At 40.1% G+C, this 19587-nt stretch overlaps 1 protein-coding gene across 1 annotated transcript in view; it reads left to right on the top strand.

The window, feature by feature from the left end:
• Window positions 1-10542, top strand: part of LOC138946804 (motor neuron and pancreas homeobox protein 1-like) — a 32576-nt gene extending 22034 nt beyond the window's left edge. Inside the window, exons 2-3 of the mRNA XM_070318207.1 lie at window positions 2181-2341; window positions 8037-10542. Coding sequence (XP_070174308.1) covers window positions 2181-2341; window positions 8037-8456 — 581 coding nt within the window. The 3' untranslated portion in view covers window positions 8457-10542. The remainder of the gene's footprint in view (window positions 1-2180; window positions 2342-8036) is intronic.
• Window positions 10543-19587: the final 9045 nt, after the last annotated feature.

Here is a 19587-nt window from a genome sequence, read left to right as displayed (position 1 = left end):
TCATCTTTTCCTCTCGCGTTTGTTCAATTTGCTGGCACTGCTGGTGCCAACACCCCAAGTCGACCCCACCCCCTACCCCCACCCTCTTCCCTCGTTCTCTCTCCTTCCTCTCCTCTGTACAGTTTTGGAGGATGTGGGGTAGGAGTTGAGAGAAGAGTTTCCAAAGCCATTTCGTCTCTTTTGCCCTTTTTGGGCGTTGGCGAAAATGAAGTAGCGGCGGGTGGGGGGGCAAGGGAGGTATGAGAGTGAGGCTTCTGCGTACTTCGTCGAGTTTGAGGAGCATTGATTTCTTTTTGGTTGAAACGTACTTTATCAAACGACATAAAAAGTCATCTCTTTTTCAACCGAAGGAAATCCCTTCTTGAACGTAAGCCTATATATATCTCTCTCTCCCGTGTTTAATCTTAATCAGTCCTTTTTTCAAAATGGAGTCATCAAGAATGTAGCTTGTAAGTCAATCGAACGTTATTGATTGGATTAAAAGTGGTATAATGTATGTGAGCGATGTGTGTGAGAATGGACGTTTTGCTACCTATGAAGAAGTGTGTGAAAGAACTGGCTACACTGCAAATAGATTGCTTGAGTACAATGTTGTTCGTACAGCTGTACATCTCCTTATAAGAAATGTAGCTATAGACGATGTAAATTGTTCAGTCTGTGACATTCCGACCTTTTGTGGAAAAAAAGTGAGATCAGTAAAAGAAATTCGAAAGATTCTCGTAGGAAAAAAATACAGCCCACCCTGTTCAGAAGGATTTTGGAGAAGAAAGTTAGGATTTGAAATTGACGAAAAGAATTGGAACTTAGCAGCCACTGTCACTAGTGAAGTTCGATTACGTGTACTGCATTGGAAAATATTGCAAAACATTTATCCAACTAATATTTTATTGTGTAAAATGAAAGTGAAGGCTGATAAAAACTGTACATATTGTGAGGATGAACTTGATGTATTGGAGCATTTTTTCTTTGAATGCCCAACCGTGCTCAGGTTTTGGAAATATATTGAAATGTACATATTAGTAAACATTGGCGAAAGAATTAGGTTGAATGTTACAGATGTGCTTTTTGGTATTAAAAGTAACAGCAAAAATATGAAGAAGATTAATCATATTATTTTAATCGCAAAGATGTGCGAAAGCATTTTTAAAAAAACCGATTCACTATTAACACTGGAAATTATTTTTGGAAATCATGTTGTTTTGAGATTTCGTTAGTCTAACGTTTTATTAATTAGAAACAAGTTGTTTATTGTCTCTGATTTAAGGTAAAGCATGTAAATGAGAAATTATGTGTACAAACAGAAAACACACAGTTACCATGTTTGTTATCACGTGTTTATTGATTGATTAAAATTTTGGAGAAAAAAAACCAAAACAAAAACTATATTTTGCCAAATGGATTAGGCCCAAAAAAAATAGACTGTTTACGGTAACCCGACCGACCCTATTTTTTTCGCGCGACCCTAGACTTTTTTTTGGCATTTGGGAAAAAAAAATCCTTAGGTTTTTTTTGTGCAAAATAACGTAAAAATATGGTTTTTTGGAAAAAAAAAAAAATCCCGACCTACCGACCCTATTTTTTTGGCCTATGTTACCGTAAACAGACCTTCTTTTTTTTTTTGCCTTACATTTGTGTCTTATCTTTACCGTACACCGGGATGGTACAGTATGTTTGACCGACTCATTTCTATGTATTCAGGCGGGCGTCAGGCAGACGCTATGGGCAAAACACGCAGACCGCGTACAACCTTCACCTCATTTACTAAACTTATGTTTGTCTATGTGGGCCGACTAAATGGCTAGCACTGAGACAAAAGAATATTAACTTTATTTATTCAATGACTAATGTCTACTTGTCTACAGGCGGGGACCAGGCAGGAGGATTTGAAAAACACGCGTACAGCCTTCACCTCACTTACTTTTCTTCTGTTTGTCTATGCCGGAGACTAAAAGGCTAGAACTGAGACAGAATAATATTCACGTTCATTATTCAATGACCAATGTCTACATGTCTACAGGCGGAGGACAGGCAGGCGCTTTGGGCAAGACACGCAGACCTCGCACGGCCTTCACCTCACTTACTTTTCTTCTGTTTGTCTATGCCGGAGACTAAAAGGCTAGAACTGAGACAGAATAATATTCACGTTCATTATTCAATGACCAATGTCTACATGTCTACAGGCGGAGGACAGGCAGGCGCTTTGGGCAAGACACGCAGACCTCGCACGGCCTTCACCTCACAGCAACTGTTGGAGCTGGAGCGACAGTTCAAGATGAACAAGTACCTCTCCAGGCCCAAGCGATTCGAGGTGGCCACCTCTCTCATGCTCACCGAGACACAGGTATGAGATTTAGAGTTTTCATGGACTTGAAGCTGGCTTGTGCTTTCTAGATAAAACTTATATGAGCCTTTGCCAAAAGGTGCCATTTCGGACCCATGTATTTTTGGAAAGCAAGTGTAATTAACTGGATTACCCCAACATGTTTACATGTATTGTGCTTTGAAAAAGTGAGTTTGATGAATGCTTTTTTTAATGTTTTGAAGCCTGTTGTTGTTGTGAATGTTAAATACAAAATAAAATGTTTCAAACTTACACCAGAAACGACCCCGAAAAATTTTGGACATTTTGGTGTCCTCGGGGAATTTTCGATTTTTCATGGTCTGCATCACTGCATCGGTTTTAATCAGCGTATTTCATACAGTCTAAGCATGCAACTCTTTGTAGAATGTGCAACAATCGTAATTAGAACCAGAATTTACCGAAAACCTCGCCCAGTAAATACCCGGTTATTTTCGAAGGGCTCATGTCCGCAGACCAACTTGTTTACAGATTCGATTTTCGCCGGTCTTGGTGCTTTGAATGGCCGCCATTTTGGATGAAAACGATAGTTTCGTGTTCGAGGAAATAAAAGCAGTGTGTTGCATTTGAGTCAGAATTTGAGAAGTTATTGTATCTAGCAGCTAAAAAGAATCGATGGAGTTAATGTCCAAAAGTAACGTTTGACACATTTTGTTATTTTTGCAATTTTCACAAAGAAGTTTCGCGAGTATTTGATACAAAAGCGTGGAAACCACTAGCTTTGCTTCTTTGGCGTTTCCGGTCACCGATTCGATTGAAATCATGGAGACGACGAGCCGTAAAGTTGAGAAAATATTGTACTGTCTGTTCAGGGTAAGGTGTAGATCTACACGTAACGTTTGACACTTTGTAGATCTAATGTTTGACACATAATTTGCCCATAATTCTTCTCCCAACGAATTGAATTAGCTTATATTATCCCATGACCTGCCTCTTTATCTCTGTTAGCTGAGGAGGTGATTATTCTGAATATTCCATCACAACCATATGGATATCCTATGGATATCCCATCACAACCGAGTTTCGATCTCAACTGTCTTTGATTTCAGAGTACAATTGAATAATTTATAGAGGTCATCTGCATATATTCAGAGTTTACAGATGGACTACTTGTTACATTTAGTCAAGATTTGACTAAATGTTTTAAGTAGAGGGGGGAATCGAGACGAGGGTCGTGGTGTGTGTGTGTGTGTGTGTGTGTGTGTGTGTGTGTGTGTGTGTGTGTGTGTGTGTGTGTGTGTGTGTGTGTGTAGAGCGATTCAGACTAAACAACTGGACCGATCTTTATGAAATTTGACTTGATAGTTCCTGGGAATGATATCCCCAGACTTTTTTTCTTCATTTTTTTATAAATGTCTTTGATGACGTCATATCCGGTTTTTCGTTAAAGTTGAGGCGGCACTGTCACGCTCTCATTTTTCAACCAAATTGGTTGAAATTTTGGTCAAGTAATATTCGACGAAGCCCGGACTTTGGTATTGCATTTCAGCTTGGTGGCTTAAAAATTAATTTATGACTTAGGTCATTAAAACTCTGAAAATTGTAGAAATTTTTTTTTTTTTATAAAACGATCCAAATTTACGTTCATCTTATTCTCCATTATTTTCTGATTCCAAAAACATATAAATATGTTATATTTGGATTAAAAACAAGCTCAGAAAATTAAAAATATAAAAATTATTATCAAAATTAAATTTTCGAAATCAATTTAAAAACACTTTCATCTTATTCCTTGTCGGTTCCTGAAGAGAGAGAGAGAGAGAGAGAGAGAGAGAGAGAGAGAGAGAGAGAGAGAGAGAGAGAGAGAGAGAGAGATCTAGAGAGAGAGAGAAATCGAGAGAGAGAGTGAGAGAGAGAAAGAGAGAGAGAAAGAGAGAGAGAGAGTTTGTTTGTTTGTATGTTTACTTAACGCCCAGCCGACCACGAAGGGACACACACACACACACACACACACACACACACACACACACACACACACACACACACACACACACACACACACACAGAGAGAACCCGACGACTGAATATGTAAGTGATCCACGTGTGAAAACCAAAACATAACAGCGCGATGACAGCCAACATTTCTATCCCCGACTGACAAACAGTAACACTGCATGCAAACTGACTTGGGTCAACGATCAAACCAGCACGGCCCGAACTGAATTTGTTGCGCTGCCATTATCGTGCGCAATTCTGGTAAAAATATAAACCCGGTATGCCGAATTGAGTATAACGAAAGTCGATGTCAAATATACACAAGGATATTTTAAAATGACTTTCAAAATGTAAAAGCAGATAGCAGACCTTTTTATAAGCAATTCGAATGACTGAATGTCTACATACAAGTCCATTATGCTGACAAATGGGAACTAGCTATGCGCATGAATTCATTGACATGAATTTCGACTGCGGAGGCTTTTGGCAAGCTGAAAACAGGCACGGGCAGGTTTTAGTGGAAAAAGTAAGTGTTTTTAATGAAAACGTCGGAGTAATGGGATAAATAGCTTACACACTCCGAGTTCTGATTATCTTGCATATTGTGTAACATACAACTGCTTGCTACTTTTGGAGGCAAATTTGATTGAAGAAAAATTCGATCCTCTGTTTTTGTTAATGTCCGTGTTACGATTCAGGAGGATACGTTCATATCCGTGTAACGATTTAGGAGGAGACATTTATGTCCTTGTAAATATTGTAGCCAAAGCTGAAAAAATGCTTTTGGGTTAGCAGGGGGAAGGAATATTTTCATGAGATTGTTTTAACACCACCCCCCCCCCCCCCCCCCTCCCCAACATAAAAAAAAATCAAAGTTGTTTTTTTTAAATTTGGATTTTGCTAGGATTTTACGTACAACTAATTAAAAAAATTCGATTTGATTGAGAACCTTGTTCCAGATGTACCTAGACATTAGGTTAAAACTGTATTCTAAATGTCTGTTTGAATATTGTAGTTATTTTTGACATTTTCATTGATTTCATGTCCACTGACTCCATGTAACACGTGACAGGTAGAACGCAGATTTGACCTGTTTTGAACATGATGTTACTTTTTTTGTGGTGCTTTGATGTTCCATAATTACCTAATCTTCAAAATATGAATGTATCCTAAAGGTCTATTTAATATCACAGTTGTCATTTATAACATTTTGAATAATTTCATGTCCACTGACACAGTGTAACATGTGACACGTAGAATGCTGTTATGACTTGCTTTTAACATGTTTTGCTATTGTTTCTGTTTTCATATTCCATAAATAACCTAATCTTTAGATTGTAAATGAAAAGTTAGTGTATGTATAACATTCTGGTTGTTATTTCAAATATTATGAATATTTTCATGTCCATCAATATTTTTGTAACACGTGACACCTACAACATGTTTAACTAGTTTGAGCAAACTGTAACAACTTTTAGGGATATTTTTAACATGTGTCAGTGTTTCTGTTGAAGTGTTATATTTTATTTTAGGGTTTATACTTCTTGTGGTTACTTAGCAGAAAGTATCAGTTTTGACTTTTATGATGTTTGAGCGTTTTGCGACATTACGTGACACTGCATTCAAGATTTGGCTCCAAATGTACTTTTAAAGACTGATAATGCTTCTGCAGGGTCTGTTTACTAGAAATAAATCATTACCAGTTGTATGAAATGATATTAATGGCTTCTGTGGTCAGTTTTGTTGCACATGTGGCTTTTCTCAAAATTGGCGTTTTATGGCATATTATCAAACCGTACACATTTCCCAAATGCACAAACCATTCTTTTATTACACAAATGTGTTCATCAAAGACTAATGTATCACTTAAAACACACAAAAAAATCAACTGAAAAGGTTTAGTTTGTCACAAATGTCCAAGCACCCCCCCAGCACCTTTTGGCAAAGCCTCATATAATGTTATGTGATCTTAGAGGCAACCTGTACCATGCTAAACCTTCTACAATTTCACTGTTACGCCTTCAATGTGAATACGTTTTAAAGAGTAGGAAAATAACAAAACAGAGACTATTTAAGGTGGACGGATTACACGGAAAATTAGATGATTTTTTCTGTGGAATTAAACGAAACTTTTTAAGGTTGCAAACAATGTCTTTTCGACTAATACTGCACTTGTTTACAACTAGCGTTCAACAAACAAAATAATTCGCAACCAAAAAGGACTGTTCACTAATATCACACTGTGCGAAAAGAAAATCTCCTTCAGCCACTGTTTTAGGGACGTATACTGTTTGCAGATTCAAGCAGATTGTGATACAATGCAAACACTTTAATGTATGCAAACACTCCAATCTACTGCACAGCTAATGCAACACTAAGCAGGCACCATCTCCTGTTACATTGTATCTTGCATTATTTTTGTTGGGCAAACCAAGGAAGAGGAGAGAGACACTTCAGAGAATTTGACAAAGTATGCCTAATTCACGGCATATCCCGTAACACATGTGCAGGCTGTAACAAGTTTGTATTATGTTTTCTGAGTCATCTTTGGAGAAGTACTCAGCAATCAAATGGTGTTGTGTCTAAATCTGAACTTTTTACAGGCTTAAAATCAGCTACTTCCTTAAATAACATGTGATAACATTACTTCATAGCTAAGCACATGATTTTACCTATGGCACAACACAAATCTCTAGCCTCCCTCTCTGAGATGCGTTTGAAGACAGACTGTTAAAAGAGAATAAATGTATGTACATAATTATGATAGAATATTGATGTATGAATTGAAGAAATGTATAAGAACACAAGAATGTATGAATGACAAAGAACAAATGTTTATTTTTGAATGTTTTATGTATGTTTTATTACGGACACAAAAGCTCAGCAATGCAATTTCTCTTTTAGAGATTAATAAAGTTATTGTATTGTATTGTATTGTACTGTTACACATTGATTTGTCAGATGTGTTCGACAAGTTTTATTTATGTCAGGTTGAGCTGATTATATGATATATAGTATGATATATGTCATACTATATATACAAATAAAAAAAAAGATAGTTCAAAACAAGATACATATTTAGATAGAGAGATAATTTAAAATGAAAATAAATTATGAAATAAATAATAAATGCATAAAGAAATGAATGAACAAATGAAATAAAAACAATAAAACACAACACAATAAAATACAATAAAATGAGTAAATAAACAAATCAGTTCAACAAAGTTATTAATTCATTAAATCATAAAGCATGGATTAGATAAATTAATGAAGTGCAAATAAAGGCGCTTTCATAAATGGATAAATAAATAAAGAAGTAAAGAAAGAAACGATTCAATGAATAAATTTATACATTAATGAAGATATTGTTGAATGAAAATTAAATAACTTAGTATAACAATAAATCAATGATTATACCAAAGAGCATATAGGTGTGTATTTTTGAAAAGGAAAATAAAACAATTACTCCAGTACGGTATTGAGCAAAAACCACTTAAGAAATTATTGTATTAATAGACGAAAATAACTAAAACGAAAAGAGGCACGAATGCATCAACTACTTCTTTGAAACTTTTTCGTTCTAATCACACAGCGACTCCTTTGCATTCTTTTGACCTTATCACAAGTGGATCATCGCTACTTGTAAGATGATTCACTTGTGACGTTATTGAATGACATAGATCTACACTGCCGTATTGAAGCTCATTAATTACACCCTGATTGATATGCCATGTTGCAGGTGAAGATATGGTTCCAGAACCGCCGTATGAAGTGGAAGCGAAGCAAGAAGGCAGCCGTGGAGGCGCGCCAGCAGAAAGACGACGCCAACAACCCCGACAAGGCCAAGAAAGACGCCAATAACGTCACTTCCGCCTCTGACACCGACAAAACTGACACGTCACTTGACACCTCCGGCGAAAAAGACCACGAAATCGATGACGACATGAGCGCAGAGAACATTGACGTCACAGAAATTGATGACGAGTTTGACGAGCACGACGATGACGCGGAAATGTCTGACGAAGAGAGCGGAATATCCGTGACGATGGAAAATGACGTCGGTGGTGTGGTGACGTCACCGGAGGCTGAAATGATGCAAAACAACCCGTTTCACGGAGCTTCCGAAGTGAGAAATGTTGTGGAGCCCTCGCACGGATAGGGCTGTGAATCAAACGCAGAACGATCCGTTCCAGGCACACATCAAAAGTAGCACAAAGAATTTGACCACTTTCTTTCGTGTATAACAATGTGATTCTTTGCTGTTCGAGTCCTGTGTGTAACAATTAACATTGATTGCACTAAACCTGCTGTGCTGAGCACTCCAGATTAAAGCAATATAGAGTTGTGTCCTCAGAATCGTCTCAGTCAGAGCGAATAATCAGGAATCAGAACGTGTTATCAAGATGTTGGCTTTTTGTTTTGTTTTTTAACCTGGAAGGATGTTCATTAGATGGTCATAAACGGCACAGAAACACTTTCGCGTTGCCCTATGTACCGTAGACAGTTTTGGCGAAGCAAAATGGACACAAGGACAGGGTGGCCGAGTGGTAACGCACTTGCGCTCGGAAGCGAGAGGTTGCGAGTTCGACCCTGGGTCACGGCGTTAGCAATTTTCTCCCCCCTTTCCTAACCTAGGTGGTGGGTTCAAGTGCTAGTCTTTCGGATGAGACGAAAAACCGAGGTCCCTTCGTGTACACTACATTGGGGTGTGCACGTTAAAGATCCCACGATTAACAAAAGGGTCTTTCCTGGCAAAATTGTATAGGCATAGATAATAAAAAAAAATGTCTACCAAAATACCCGTGTGACTTGGAATAATAGGCCGTGAAAAGTAGGATATGCGCCGAAATGGCTGCGATCTGCTGGTCGATGTGAATGCGTGATGTATTGTGTAAAAAATTCCATCTCACACGGCATAAATAGATCCCTGCGCCTTGAGTCCGAGTCTGGAGATACGCGCGCGATATAAGACTTCATATAACATAACTTTAGAGATGTCGTTGGAGGAAGATCTTGTGCAGTCTGCTCCGGTAGGAAAAGACAGATAGAAGAAATCGCACACGTGATATACATTGGCACCAGTAAGGTTCAATCCAGTCAAAGCAAAGTGTGCGCGCGAAGCCGTAAGACTTCGACATTTTGCTTCGTGTCATCTTCTTCTTCTTCTTCTTGTCGATCACTCAGATGGAAACGCCGGTTCTCCGCGCAAATGTTGCCGTGCGCTGTAGGTCGTCCAGACTGCCATAGAGCTTTCCTTGCACCGTGGTCGCCTCCGCCCAGATCTGGCTCCTGAGGCCATCGTGTAGTGGGCAAGTCTGCAGCAGGTGTTCCGTTGTCATCAATCAATCAATCAATGAGGCTTATATCGCGCATATTCCGTGGGTACAGTCATGCTGCCTGTTTGACAAGGGCACTGGTCTGACTGGCCAATTCTCAACTTGGTGAAAAGGTGGTGGTTCATACGTGTCATCTAAAAGATAAACAGAAAGTTTCACAGATGTGCGCACACGTATCACGTGCGGAGATCTACACATGTGTTTGGAACTCCGACAGAAACTGTGACAGAAGCTCTATTCGTGTATCGAGCAATAATTCAGTTTGCTTATCGTCGTGTCCTGACTGGCATAACAAACGTCTACATGTGTGTGAAACCAAAGATGAGTGTTGTCGGGTCAAGTGTGGAATTTTGCTGTAACTCTGATTCAGTTTGCCTAGTCCAAACAAATAGTGAAATCCGTGTGTTATACCTATGTGTAAATAGTTTTGTGTGTCAATGAATGACATTTTGTGTGGTATTTTGTGTGTTTTCTAAAATTCAACGAGTATTATACGCTTAGAATATCACGGGTCAACGGTGTCATGTGGAAAAACGTACATGTAATCCATATATATATGTGTGTGTGTGTGTGTGTGTGTGTGTGTGTGTGTGTGTGTGTGTGTGTGTGTGTGTGTGTGTGTGCGTGTGCGTGCGTCTGTTTGTTTGTTTGTGTGCGTCTGTGTGTGTGAGCGCGTCTGTGCGTGCGTGGGTGCATGGGTGTGTGTGTGTTTTAAAGAAAGATGATAACCAATGTACTGATTCTGTTCCCTTTGGAGTGTCTAAACCAAATCTTTCTTCTCTTCTATACCCGCAAGACTGTTATGTTTCTTCTTCGCTTCTCTCACTTTCTTCCTTTCTTATTTTTTTCCTCTGAGTTTGATATCAAGTGCTGGATAATTTTCTAGTACTTATTTAATCATCTGTTTATGTTTTGACTAAAATAATGACGGATGCTTTTTTTCTGCAATTTAAAATGTGGAATAAATAATGTTGAAACTGAAGATTAAACCTGAGTGTTTGTGAATTATTAACAGTTTCAGCTCGCACTGAATCTGTTTTATATGCATTTTATATCTGTCTGTCTGTCTCTGTCTGTCCGTCTCTCTGTCTCTCTGTCTCTGTCTCTCTCTCTGTCTCTCTCTCTCTCTCTCTCAGGCTCTCTCTCTCTCTCTCTCAGGCTCTCTCTCTCTCCTATTTTCACTGCTACGGCAGCGACAAGTTCACCACCTTTTCTGAAGGTCACAAGTAGTAAAATGTTAAAATTAACACTAAAAACAAATAAAAAGAATAAAATAAGCCGTTATTGCAACAATAATATAATATGTCTGCTTAAACATCAATACTAAACAAAAATGTATTAATGTCTGGCTGACCGAAACCCGTCGACTGAGACGGCGCTGTATCGGTATGATTCTACACATGCGAAACAATTTGCGTAGAACGGATTTTCGTTTTTTTTTTTTTTAGCAGCCTATCAATTCAAACATATATATATATTTATTGTATTCAGGAATTAATTTGTAAAAAAAATGCAAATCAATCACTTTTGATCCTGTTTTTCTTTTTAAAATTCAAGCAAATAATTAACAATTATTATTAGGTTATGAGCTTTCGAGATGAAAAGCAACCACACAGTCTGGACGGGGTATACGCTAAAATCAATTTGATTGAAAAGGGCGGTCGACACATTGCCGCTTCAACTTCTTTTAAAACTTTCTTTAAAATTTGGATATGACGCCAGACAGTAAAACAAACAAGTCGCGTGAAGCATATAAAAACATTTGGTCAAGCTGTCGGCATTAAAAGTAACAGATAAACACAATAAACAGTCATCGCCGAGACTATATCAAAGATAGTCTCGACTAACCACACCCCAAAAATAGAGACGGGTCACGCTCGTCTCCGGGTAGCGTGGAAACGCAGTACTTACTTAACCTATTTTCTGTCATTCTGAGCACATTTTTAGAGTAAACATGATATATGTATATATTTTTGAATTCAGGAGAAATTGAGGAACACGATGCAATCATTTTTAAATCTGTTAGTGAAAATTTGATTTTAATGACAACTTTAATGAGCAAACTAATTAACTAGTATTTATGCCTCCAAGCCGAAATGCAATACCATAGTCCGGGCTTCGTCGAAGATTGCTTCGCCAAAATGTCAACCAATTTGGTTAAAAAAATGAGGGCGTGACAGTGCTGCCTTAACTTTCACAAAAAGCCGGATATGACGTCATCAAGGACATTAATTAAAAAAATGAAAAAACGGGTCTGGGAATATTATACCCACAAACTCTCATGTGAAATTTCATGAAGATTGGTCCAGTAGTTTTCTCTGAATCGCTCTACACACACACACACACACCACACACACACACACACACACACACATACACACACACACACACACCACACACACACACACACACACATATACACACATACATACACACATACACCACGACCCTCGTCTCGATTCCCCCTCTATGTTAAAACATTTAGTCAAAACTTGACTAAATGTAAAAATGAGAATTCCATCTGCAAGAAATGACGATGTTCGGAAATAAATCTGTCGGGTTTGTATGGTTTGTGAAAGACTTTGTACCCTTGCTTTTAGGGGGGGGGGGGATAATCAAGTCTTTCCTGTATACACCTGTTTGTGACACACACCCTCGCTAGTGACTGGCCTATCATGTCACGTGGGAAAATGTAACTTTCTTTCCCACGTGACATTAATTTGTATGGAAAGTTTCATGAAGATCTGTCGAGAGTTATCTGGGATTCGCTCTACACAGATACACATACATACATGTATACATACACCACCACCCTCGTCCCGATTCCTAGACTATCATGTAAAAACACTAAATCGAAGCTTGACAAAATTGCTCTAGCATACCACCATATACATATCCCTATCAGGTAATTCCCTGTGAGGACGTAAAGCCCCAAATTATGTTCTCTTCTGCTTGACTAAATGTAAAAAAGCTAATCAGTTCACAGGCGAAGGTATCGTCCACTGGACTACTACTATCACAGAAAGACTACAAGGTACGTCACTCACCTTCGAGTCTTCTGTGTTCTTGGAGTCGCTTCCTGGGGAAAAATATTGTTCAAGACGGTTTGCCTCTTCCTACAGTCTGTGTAAGGTCAAATAAATACAGTTGAATGATTGTTTGAACTGCATGTACCTTTAATTTTCAGCTTCCGTCCGCTGCAGGTTGTTATTAACCATCATTTGGACGAATCTTCGTTTGCGAGCCGCCAGGTTCCACCTTGCGTCAAATCATGCATCCGGCACCGAATATGCATACCAGCGCTCATTGGTTAATAACAGGATATTCGATGATTATTTTCCCGTGGGTAGCTTCCCTTTGCTGCACAATATTTACATATGTTTTACACCAATGAGCGCTGGTATGCATATTCGGTGCCGGATGCATGATTTGACGCAAGGTGGAACCTGGCGGCTCGCAAACGAAGATTCGTCCAAATGATGGTTAATAACAACCTGCAGCGGACGGAAGCTAAATATTAAAGGTACATACAGTTCAAACAATCATTCAACTGTATTTATTTGACCTTACACAGACTGTAGGAAGAGGCAAACCGTCTTGAACAATATTTTTCCCCAGGAAGCGACTCCAAGAACACAGAAGACTCGAAGGTGAGTGACGAACCTTGTAGTCTTTCTGTGATAGTAGTAGTCCAGTGGACGATACCTTCGCCTGTGATCAGTTGTGGTGTATCGTTGTCTTTCTGTCTCTGTCTCCCCCGTCTATGACACTCTGTGCCTCTTCAGTTTGGCCTATGAAGACCAGTAGAAAGATGGAAGATACCGCAGCACCATCTACGGCAAGTTCAAGCAAGACAGAAAATACTTTTTGACTTGATCCGGTTCTACCTAACGAACGTTTTACGATAGAACCTGAAATCATGTGTATTGTAAAAGACAATGGGCATGGAATGGCCACTTATAGCCTCGTTCAGAGCGCGACACGTCTGACATGTTGTAATGGCAGTTTGAACGGACACTCTCCTTCATGTGACTTTGTGTACATGCACTTTCGGCTTCGGTTTCGATATTTGAGTGTTCGAATACCCTTCCCCAAATCCAGCCCCACTTGCAATGGGCATTTTGCCTGCAGTGAGCAATTAAACCATTCTGACTTGTGACTTCGATGACCTGTGCAGCTTCCCCTACCCCCGCTACCCTAGTTGTCTCCCTTGTACTGTTGTAACCCCCCCCCCCCCCACTCTCACCTCACACCCACCCAACCCCCACACCAGCACACACACTCTCTGTCTCGTTTCCGAGCTTGTCCGATAAGAGTCAAAACAGTGACAAGTTTACCACCAGGGGGAAGAACTTGAGTCCCTGTCTTGGCAATGTTTGCTGGATCTGTTCGCATGTGCTTGGGAACCCATTTGGGAACAATCAGTTGCGACACGAACCATTTGAGAATCGTGCCGAGTCCAGGATAATGTGGGGTAGCCGAGACCCGGGATGTTTGTTTGGGTCTGCGCGACCAGGACCTCCTGTTGTCCAGGTGTTTAGAGTAAGGTTAAAGACAAGTTCCTCTTTTTGTCGTACTCCTCGTCCTCTATTTCTGGCTTTGTTGTGTTTTGCGTCAAGCTTGAAAACGACAGAGCTGGGTTACAAAAAAAAGGTATTTCCTCTGGCCAAATAGACGACTTTCGGAAATAACTCAGTCGGGTTTGTATTGGTAGTGAAAGAGTGAATACCCTTGCTTTTCCTCTCACAAATAACATCACACGTGCTCCTGTCCACGTGTTTCCGACACACCCCTCGCTAGTGATTGGCCCCTCCAATGTTTGTCCAGGTAAGAAGTTGAAACGCTACCCTCTTCGAAATAGTATTTTAAATCTTTAACAAAGACAGTATTGGTTTAAAATGCTAGTTGTTATTTTCTCAAGCCAAATTGCCAACACGCAAGCACCCACACAAGCACGCACATACCTACACGCACCCCCCTCCCCCTCACCCCCCCCCCCCCCCCCAACATACACACACATTCCTTTCCTCTATACTTCAGTAACTGTAACTTTAACCTTCTTCTTTATCGATTGTTTGGGTGTATATCAATTTGTTCTGTGTGTCGGTGTCTGGTTGTGTCTGTGTGTGTATCTCAGTGTTTGTCTCAGGTGTGGGTCTCAGTGTATCAGTGTACGAGCTCGTGCGTGTGTGCCGCCTCTGTGCGTGTATGCGTTGCATGCGTGGGTGTTCGTGCGCGTGTGGGCGTGCGTGTGTTTGTGTATTTGTGTGCGTACGTGTGTGTGTGTGTGACGGTGTGCGTGTGTGTGTGTGTGTGTGTGTGTGTGTGTGTGTGTATGTGTGTGTGTGCGTGCGTGCGTGCGTGCGAGCGTGCGTGCATGTGTGTAAGAATTCTATTGTTATTTTCCCTTGGAACTTGAAGAATTCAGACACTTCCTTACCTCTCGACTGAATCATTCACGACTTTGCCTCCAACATTATCCCCCCTCCGTCGCCACGTCTTTTGTGCTCTTTTCAATACAAGAGTGATAAGGGGAGGTAAATGATCGCAGCAAGACAGGGCTCAAGGGCTACGCCTATAATCTTATTTTGATCAATTGCTCTTCACAGACACACACGTCCTTCAAATGGCTGAAATCTTTGTCTGTGACGGGAGAAAAAGTTGCGCGTAATAGTCATTTTTCACCGATCCTTTTCTCTGACACTCGATGGAAAACCCATGAATATGTCTGCTTGCATGTTCAAGTTTCCTGGAGTCAAAATGCACAGTGGGGCATCCAGCCTGCCTGCATAGAAATGCAGTCCTACCTCCAAACTAGCCTTTTCACACAAAAAAGTTATATTTCGATTGTGAATAAAAACCATGGATATGATCAATGAAAAAATGAACGAGAAAAAAACTACATATATAAATGAATGAATGAATGAATGAATATTTAATAAAGAATGAAAGAGAGAAAGAAAGAAAGAAAATATTTATTAATACAAGAATTGGTAAATGTATCAACAACTGCATGCGTCCGTTCATTAATACTCACACCTAAGCCAAATCATGGATTCATGCATCTATTCATCATCTTATCATAATAAATCATAAAAAAAATAATAAAACTATTGGTAAGACAACACCAAAATCTGCAGATCTGTCAATTCATAAACCAGTCAGTAAACAATTAAACACACACACACACACACACACACACACACACACACACACACGCACACACGCACGCACCACTTACTCACACACGCACGCACGCACGCACGAACGCACGCACGCAAGCACTCTCACACACACACACATACACACACTCATACACACACACACACACACACACACACACATTGGCGCAAATCAGAGCATTACACGCATAGAAACAGACGTACATGCACAAAAACTTTCTGTGCGATCATTGTTCACAACATCCGAAAACATCGGTTAGTCTCAAAATAAGCTTATACATGGACAATGTCACGTGAGGATCGCTAACACCTTGAATTTCGAAAATGCATGCATAGAATATTTTACGACCACGAATGCCATTCAACATTTTGCTGGGAAACCCTTTCCGATTAGGAATGTAAAGATGATGATCAACGTGCAACCTGTTCAAGGAGTGACGTCAAGGAGTGACGTCAAGGAGTGACGTCAAGGAGCGACGCCATAGCAGCAATGACATGGTACGTGTGACGATCGACATGGTTTTGTGCATACTAATTCCTGGTGAGATAACACGCATACTGTTATGAATGCAGCTATTTCACCATTTCCCCTAGGAGACTGCGAAATCTAAGGTAAACCTTGGCATTTTCCCTTAGTGGATTTCAATCCAACACGCTTTGGGTTTTCACTCAAAATCAAAAGCAATTCTAGCTTGGTCGTGTATTTTGATAAACTTGGTCCAATTATGTGCTCTACCGGCAAATGGATGTACGTAATGATTCGTTTAAAACATAACCATGAAATGAACCCTTCCAAATAGACAATCCAAGCTTTCAAATCAGTTACCTTTTCAAGAATTGAGGGGGGGGGGGGGGTCGTTATCGTTTAAAACGACTATCACACGTTTTCAAAAGTTTTTATTTTTTTTTTTAACTGATAGAAATAAGCCTCCTGAATTATGTCCGCATTCATGTCTTGTCCAGTAGCGCAAGATTTTAAGTAGAATAGTAAGCACCATTTTTGGATTAGCTTCGTTGGCTTGTCTTGTCTATTTTGTTATTTTTGTCCCCAGTCTAAGAAACTATTTTGGACATGATGTGGTGATTCCCTAACATTTCGTTGGCTGATGTTCTGGTTACTCCGCAGGCAGTCCAAATGATTGTAGTTTTATGTCATGATCCGTTCAAAACAAAACCCCAACTCTTTTTAGAAACAATCCGCGCACAGGAGAAAAAAATGCATGCACAGTGTCGAGGAAAACAGGAATTACAGCCAATCAGAAAGCCATCCCTTATTCTGCGCCGAGCGAATAATATTGCGCTTAACGATAAGCGGTAGCGGCGGTTTTCACACCGAACACGAAGGAGGGTGACAGGTGGACAAACAGCCCTTGTTCACCCCCAGTCCACCCGTTATGTTGACACCCGGGGTATACCATTCACCCAACAATCATTCGTCTTCATCGTTTTCAAAGCGAGCGTACCTCGACACGATAAAGCGAGTTGTTGTCCGCACCCGTGTGTTAGGGGTACGTATATATCTACTTGAGCCTATCTACTTGGGTATCTACTTGAGTGTGTGGGCAAATTTGAAGAGTCGATTACATGTATTTGGTTGGTGTAGGTTTGGTATATGTAGCAGGGCACGTCTTGAGAGATTCAGATTTAGTGATTTTTTTCAAACAAATTTGTTGGCAAATTTGGCAAATTTGAAGAGTCGATTATTTGGTTGGTGCAGGTTTGGTACGTAGCAGGGCACGTGCTCACAAGAAGTCTTTCGAGATTTAGATTTAGCGATTTTTTTTTCAAACAAATTGTTGAATGTTATAGCATTCAGTCCTGACTTTGTTGGCAAATTTTGCAAATTTGAAGAGTCGATTATTTGGTTGGTGTGGGTTTGGTACGTAGCAGGGTATTCGCACACAAGAAGTCTTGCGAGATTGAATTTAACGTTTTATTTTTTTGTTTTTTATTTGATGAATGTTATAATATTCCCCAAAGACATTCTTGTGCTGTGCTCTGTGAGAGGTGTTTTCTTTGTGTTTAATATTATTTTGTTTGGACCTAGCTATTGATGTGTACATTGTTGTTAAACAGTTGTTTGTTGTATGTTTATCAGGGTTTGCTAGTGTGTGATAGGGTTCGTGTCCGTCTGTAGATGTTAGTTTATTTGTTAGTCCTGTGTTGACAACTCTTCGACAAGCGCTTAGAACTGTACCCACGGAATACGCGCTAATATAAGCTTCATATTGATTGATTGATTGATAATATTCTTGCCTGCAACATCCTCTTGACTTGGTTGGCTGGCATGCACGCTCACACACATGGGATAGAAAAGACAAGTGTGGCGGTCTCCAGGATGACGTAGGACATGAGGCGAAGAGGACGAGTCTGGTGTGACCAGTACACACTGCAGCATGTCAGGGCTCCCCAAACTGTGCGTCCCTGCGTCTTATATGCACTAGAAGCCTAACAAAATATTAGAAGCCTAACAAAATACTAGAAGCCTAACAAAATACTAGAAGCCTAACAAAATACTAGAAGCCTAACAAAATACTAGAAGCCTAGCAAAATACTAGAAGCCTAACAAAATACTAGAAGCCTAGCAAAATACTAGAAGCCTAACAAAATACTAGAAGCCTAGCAAAATAGAAGCCTAACAAAATACTAGAAATTGTTCAAGGGGGTCCTGTGACGCACTCAGCTTAAAAAGAGCGGGTCCCGGGAAGCACTAAATTTTACGTAACTTCTGATTTAATCGTCTGCTTGTTTCTATACGGAATAGGCAAGAACGTATACTTGGCTGTATTTCGAAGACGAGGAAATGTCCTGTCGGATCTCCGTCGACCCAAACTTACGGAGTAAATCAAATAATAATAATAATAATAACTGGACATTTTTAAGTGCCTAACCTATGGCTCTAGGCCCTTTACAAAAGAACATATATATACAGAATAGAACAATTAAAAGTACAAGTAAAAACCGATGTGAAAAGTTACACTGTTGTGAAGGCCGCAATGAAAGAACTGTAAAGAGTCCTCCCGGTTTGGGGACCCTCTAAAATGTCGCTGAGGGGGTCCATGTACCCCTACAAACTATTATTGGGGGGTCCCGGGACCCTCCACGTAGAGCATCGGTGCGGAGAACTGCATGTAAAGCAGATGTGGATGCTTTCAGAACACAGGAGGAATTAACAATCACTGCTTTTTTTTCTTGCTTTTTTTTTGTAGAGGGGAGGGAATAGAACGGGATTAAAAGAGAGAGAGGAAACGAAATAAGAAACGAGAAAGGGAGACAGTGAGAAAGAGAGGGGAGGGTGCTGGGAACTTCAGACGCAAGAAAATGAACGCAGAGGGAGGAGAGAAGGAGGAAGTTCTAGATGGGGAAGGGGGTGGACGGGTGGGGGAGGGGGTAACTGCCCAAATCAAATGAGGCAGTAATCACCAGAAAAGAGGGCTGAAATGGCCCGATCTCTCTAAGTCTTGGTTCAGAGCTACAGACCGGATTATCTTGATCGTGTCAAGCGAGGTTTGTACAGGGGGACATTAATTTTCAGTCACGGGCCAATTTTATTAGCTTAATGGAGCTTTTATTTTCCTGGATTTTTGCTGTGGCAGTGGCAGTAGCAACGTGTCTTGGGCTGCTCCAAGTTGCGTTTGGCGACGATAGAATGTTATCGAAAGAAAGCGGCAGTTATAGGACTCCGGGTTTTCCCCCTCCTTTGTTTGAGTCTCTTTCCGTTGTTCTGTTCTGTTCTTGTTTTTCCTGTTCTTTTCTCCTTTTTATTTTATTT

The sequence above is a fragment of the Littorina saxatilis genome, linkage group LG14 (assembly GCF_037325665.1).
Source record: "Littorina saxatilis isolate snail1 linkage group LG14, US_GU_Lsax_2.0, whole genome shotgun sequence".
Classification (NCBI taxonomy): Eukaryota; Metazoa; Mollusca; class Gastropoda; order Littorinimorpha; family Littorinidae; genus Littorina; species Littorina saxatilis.
Note: the sequence above shows the minus strand (reverse complement) of the source record. Positions and strands in the feature narration are given on the sequence as shown.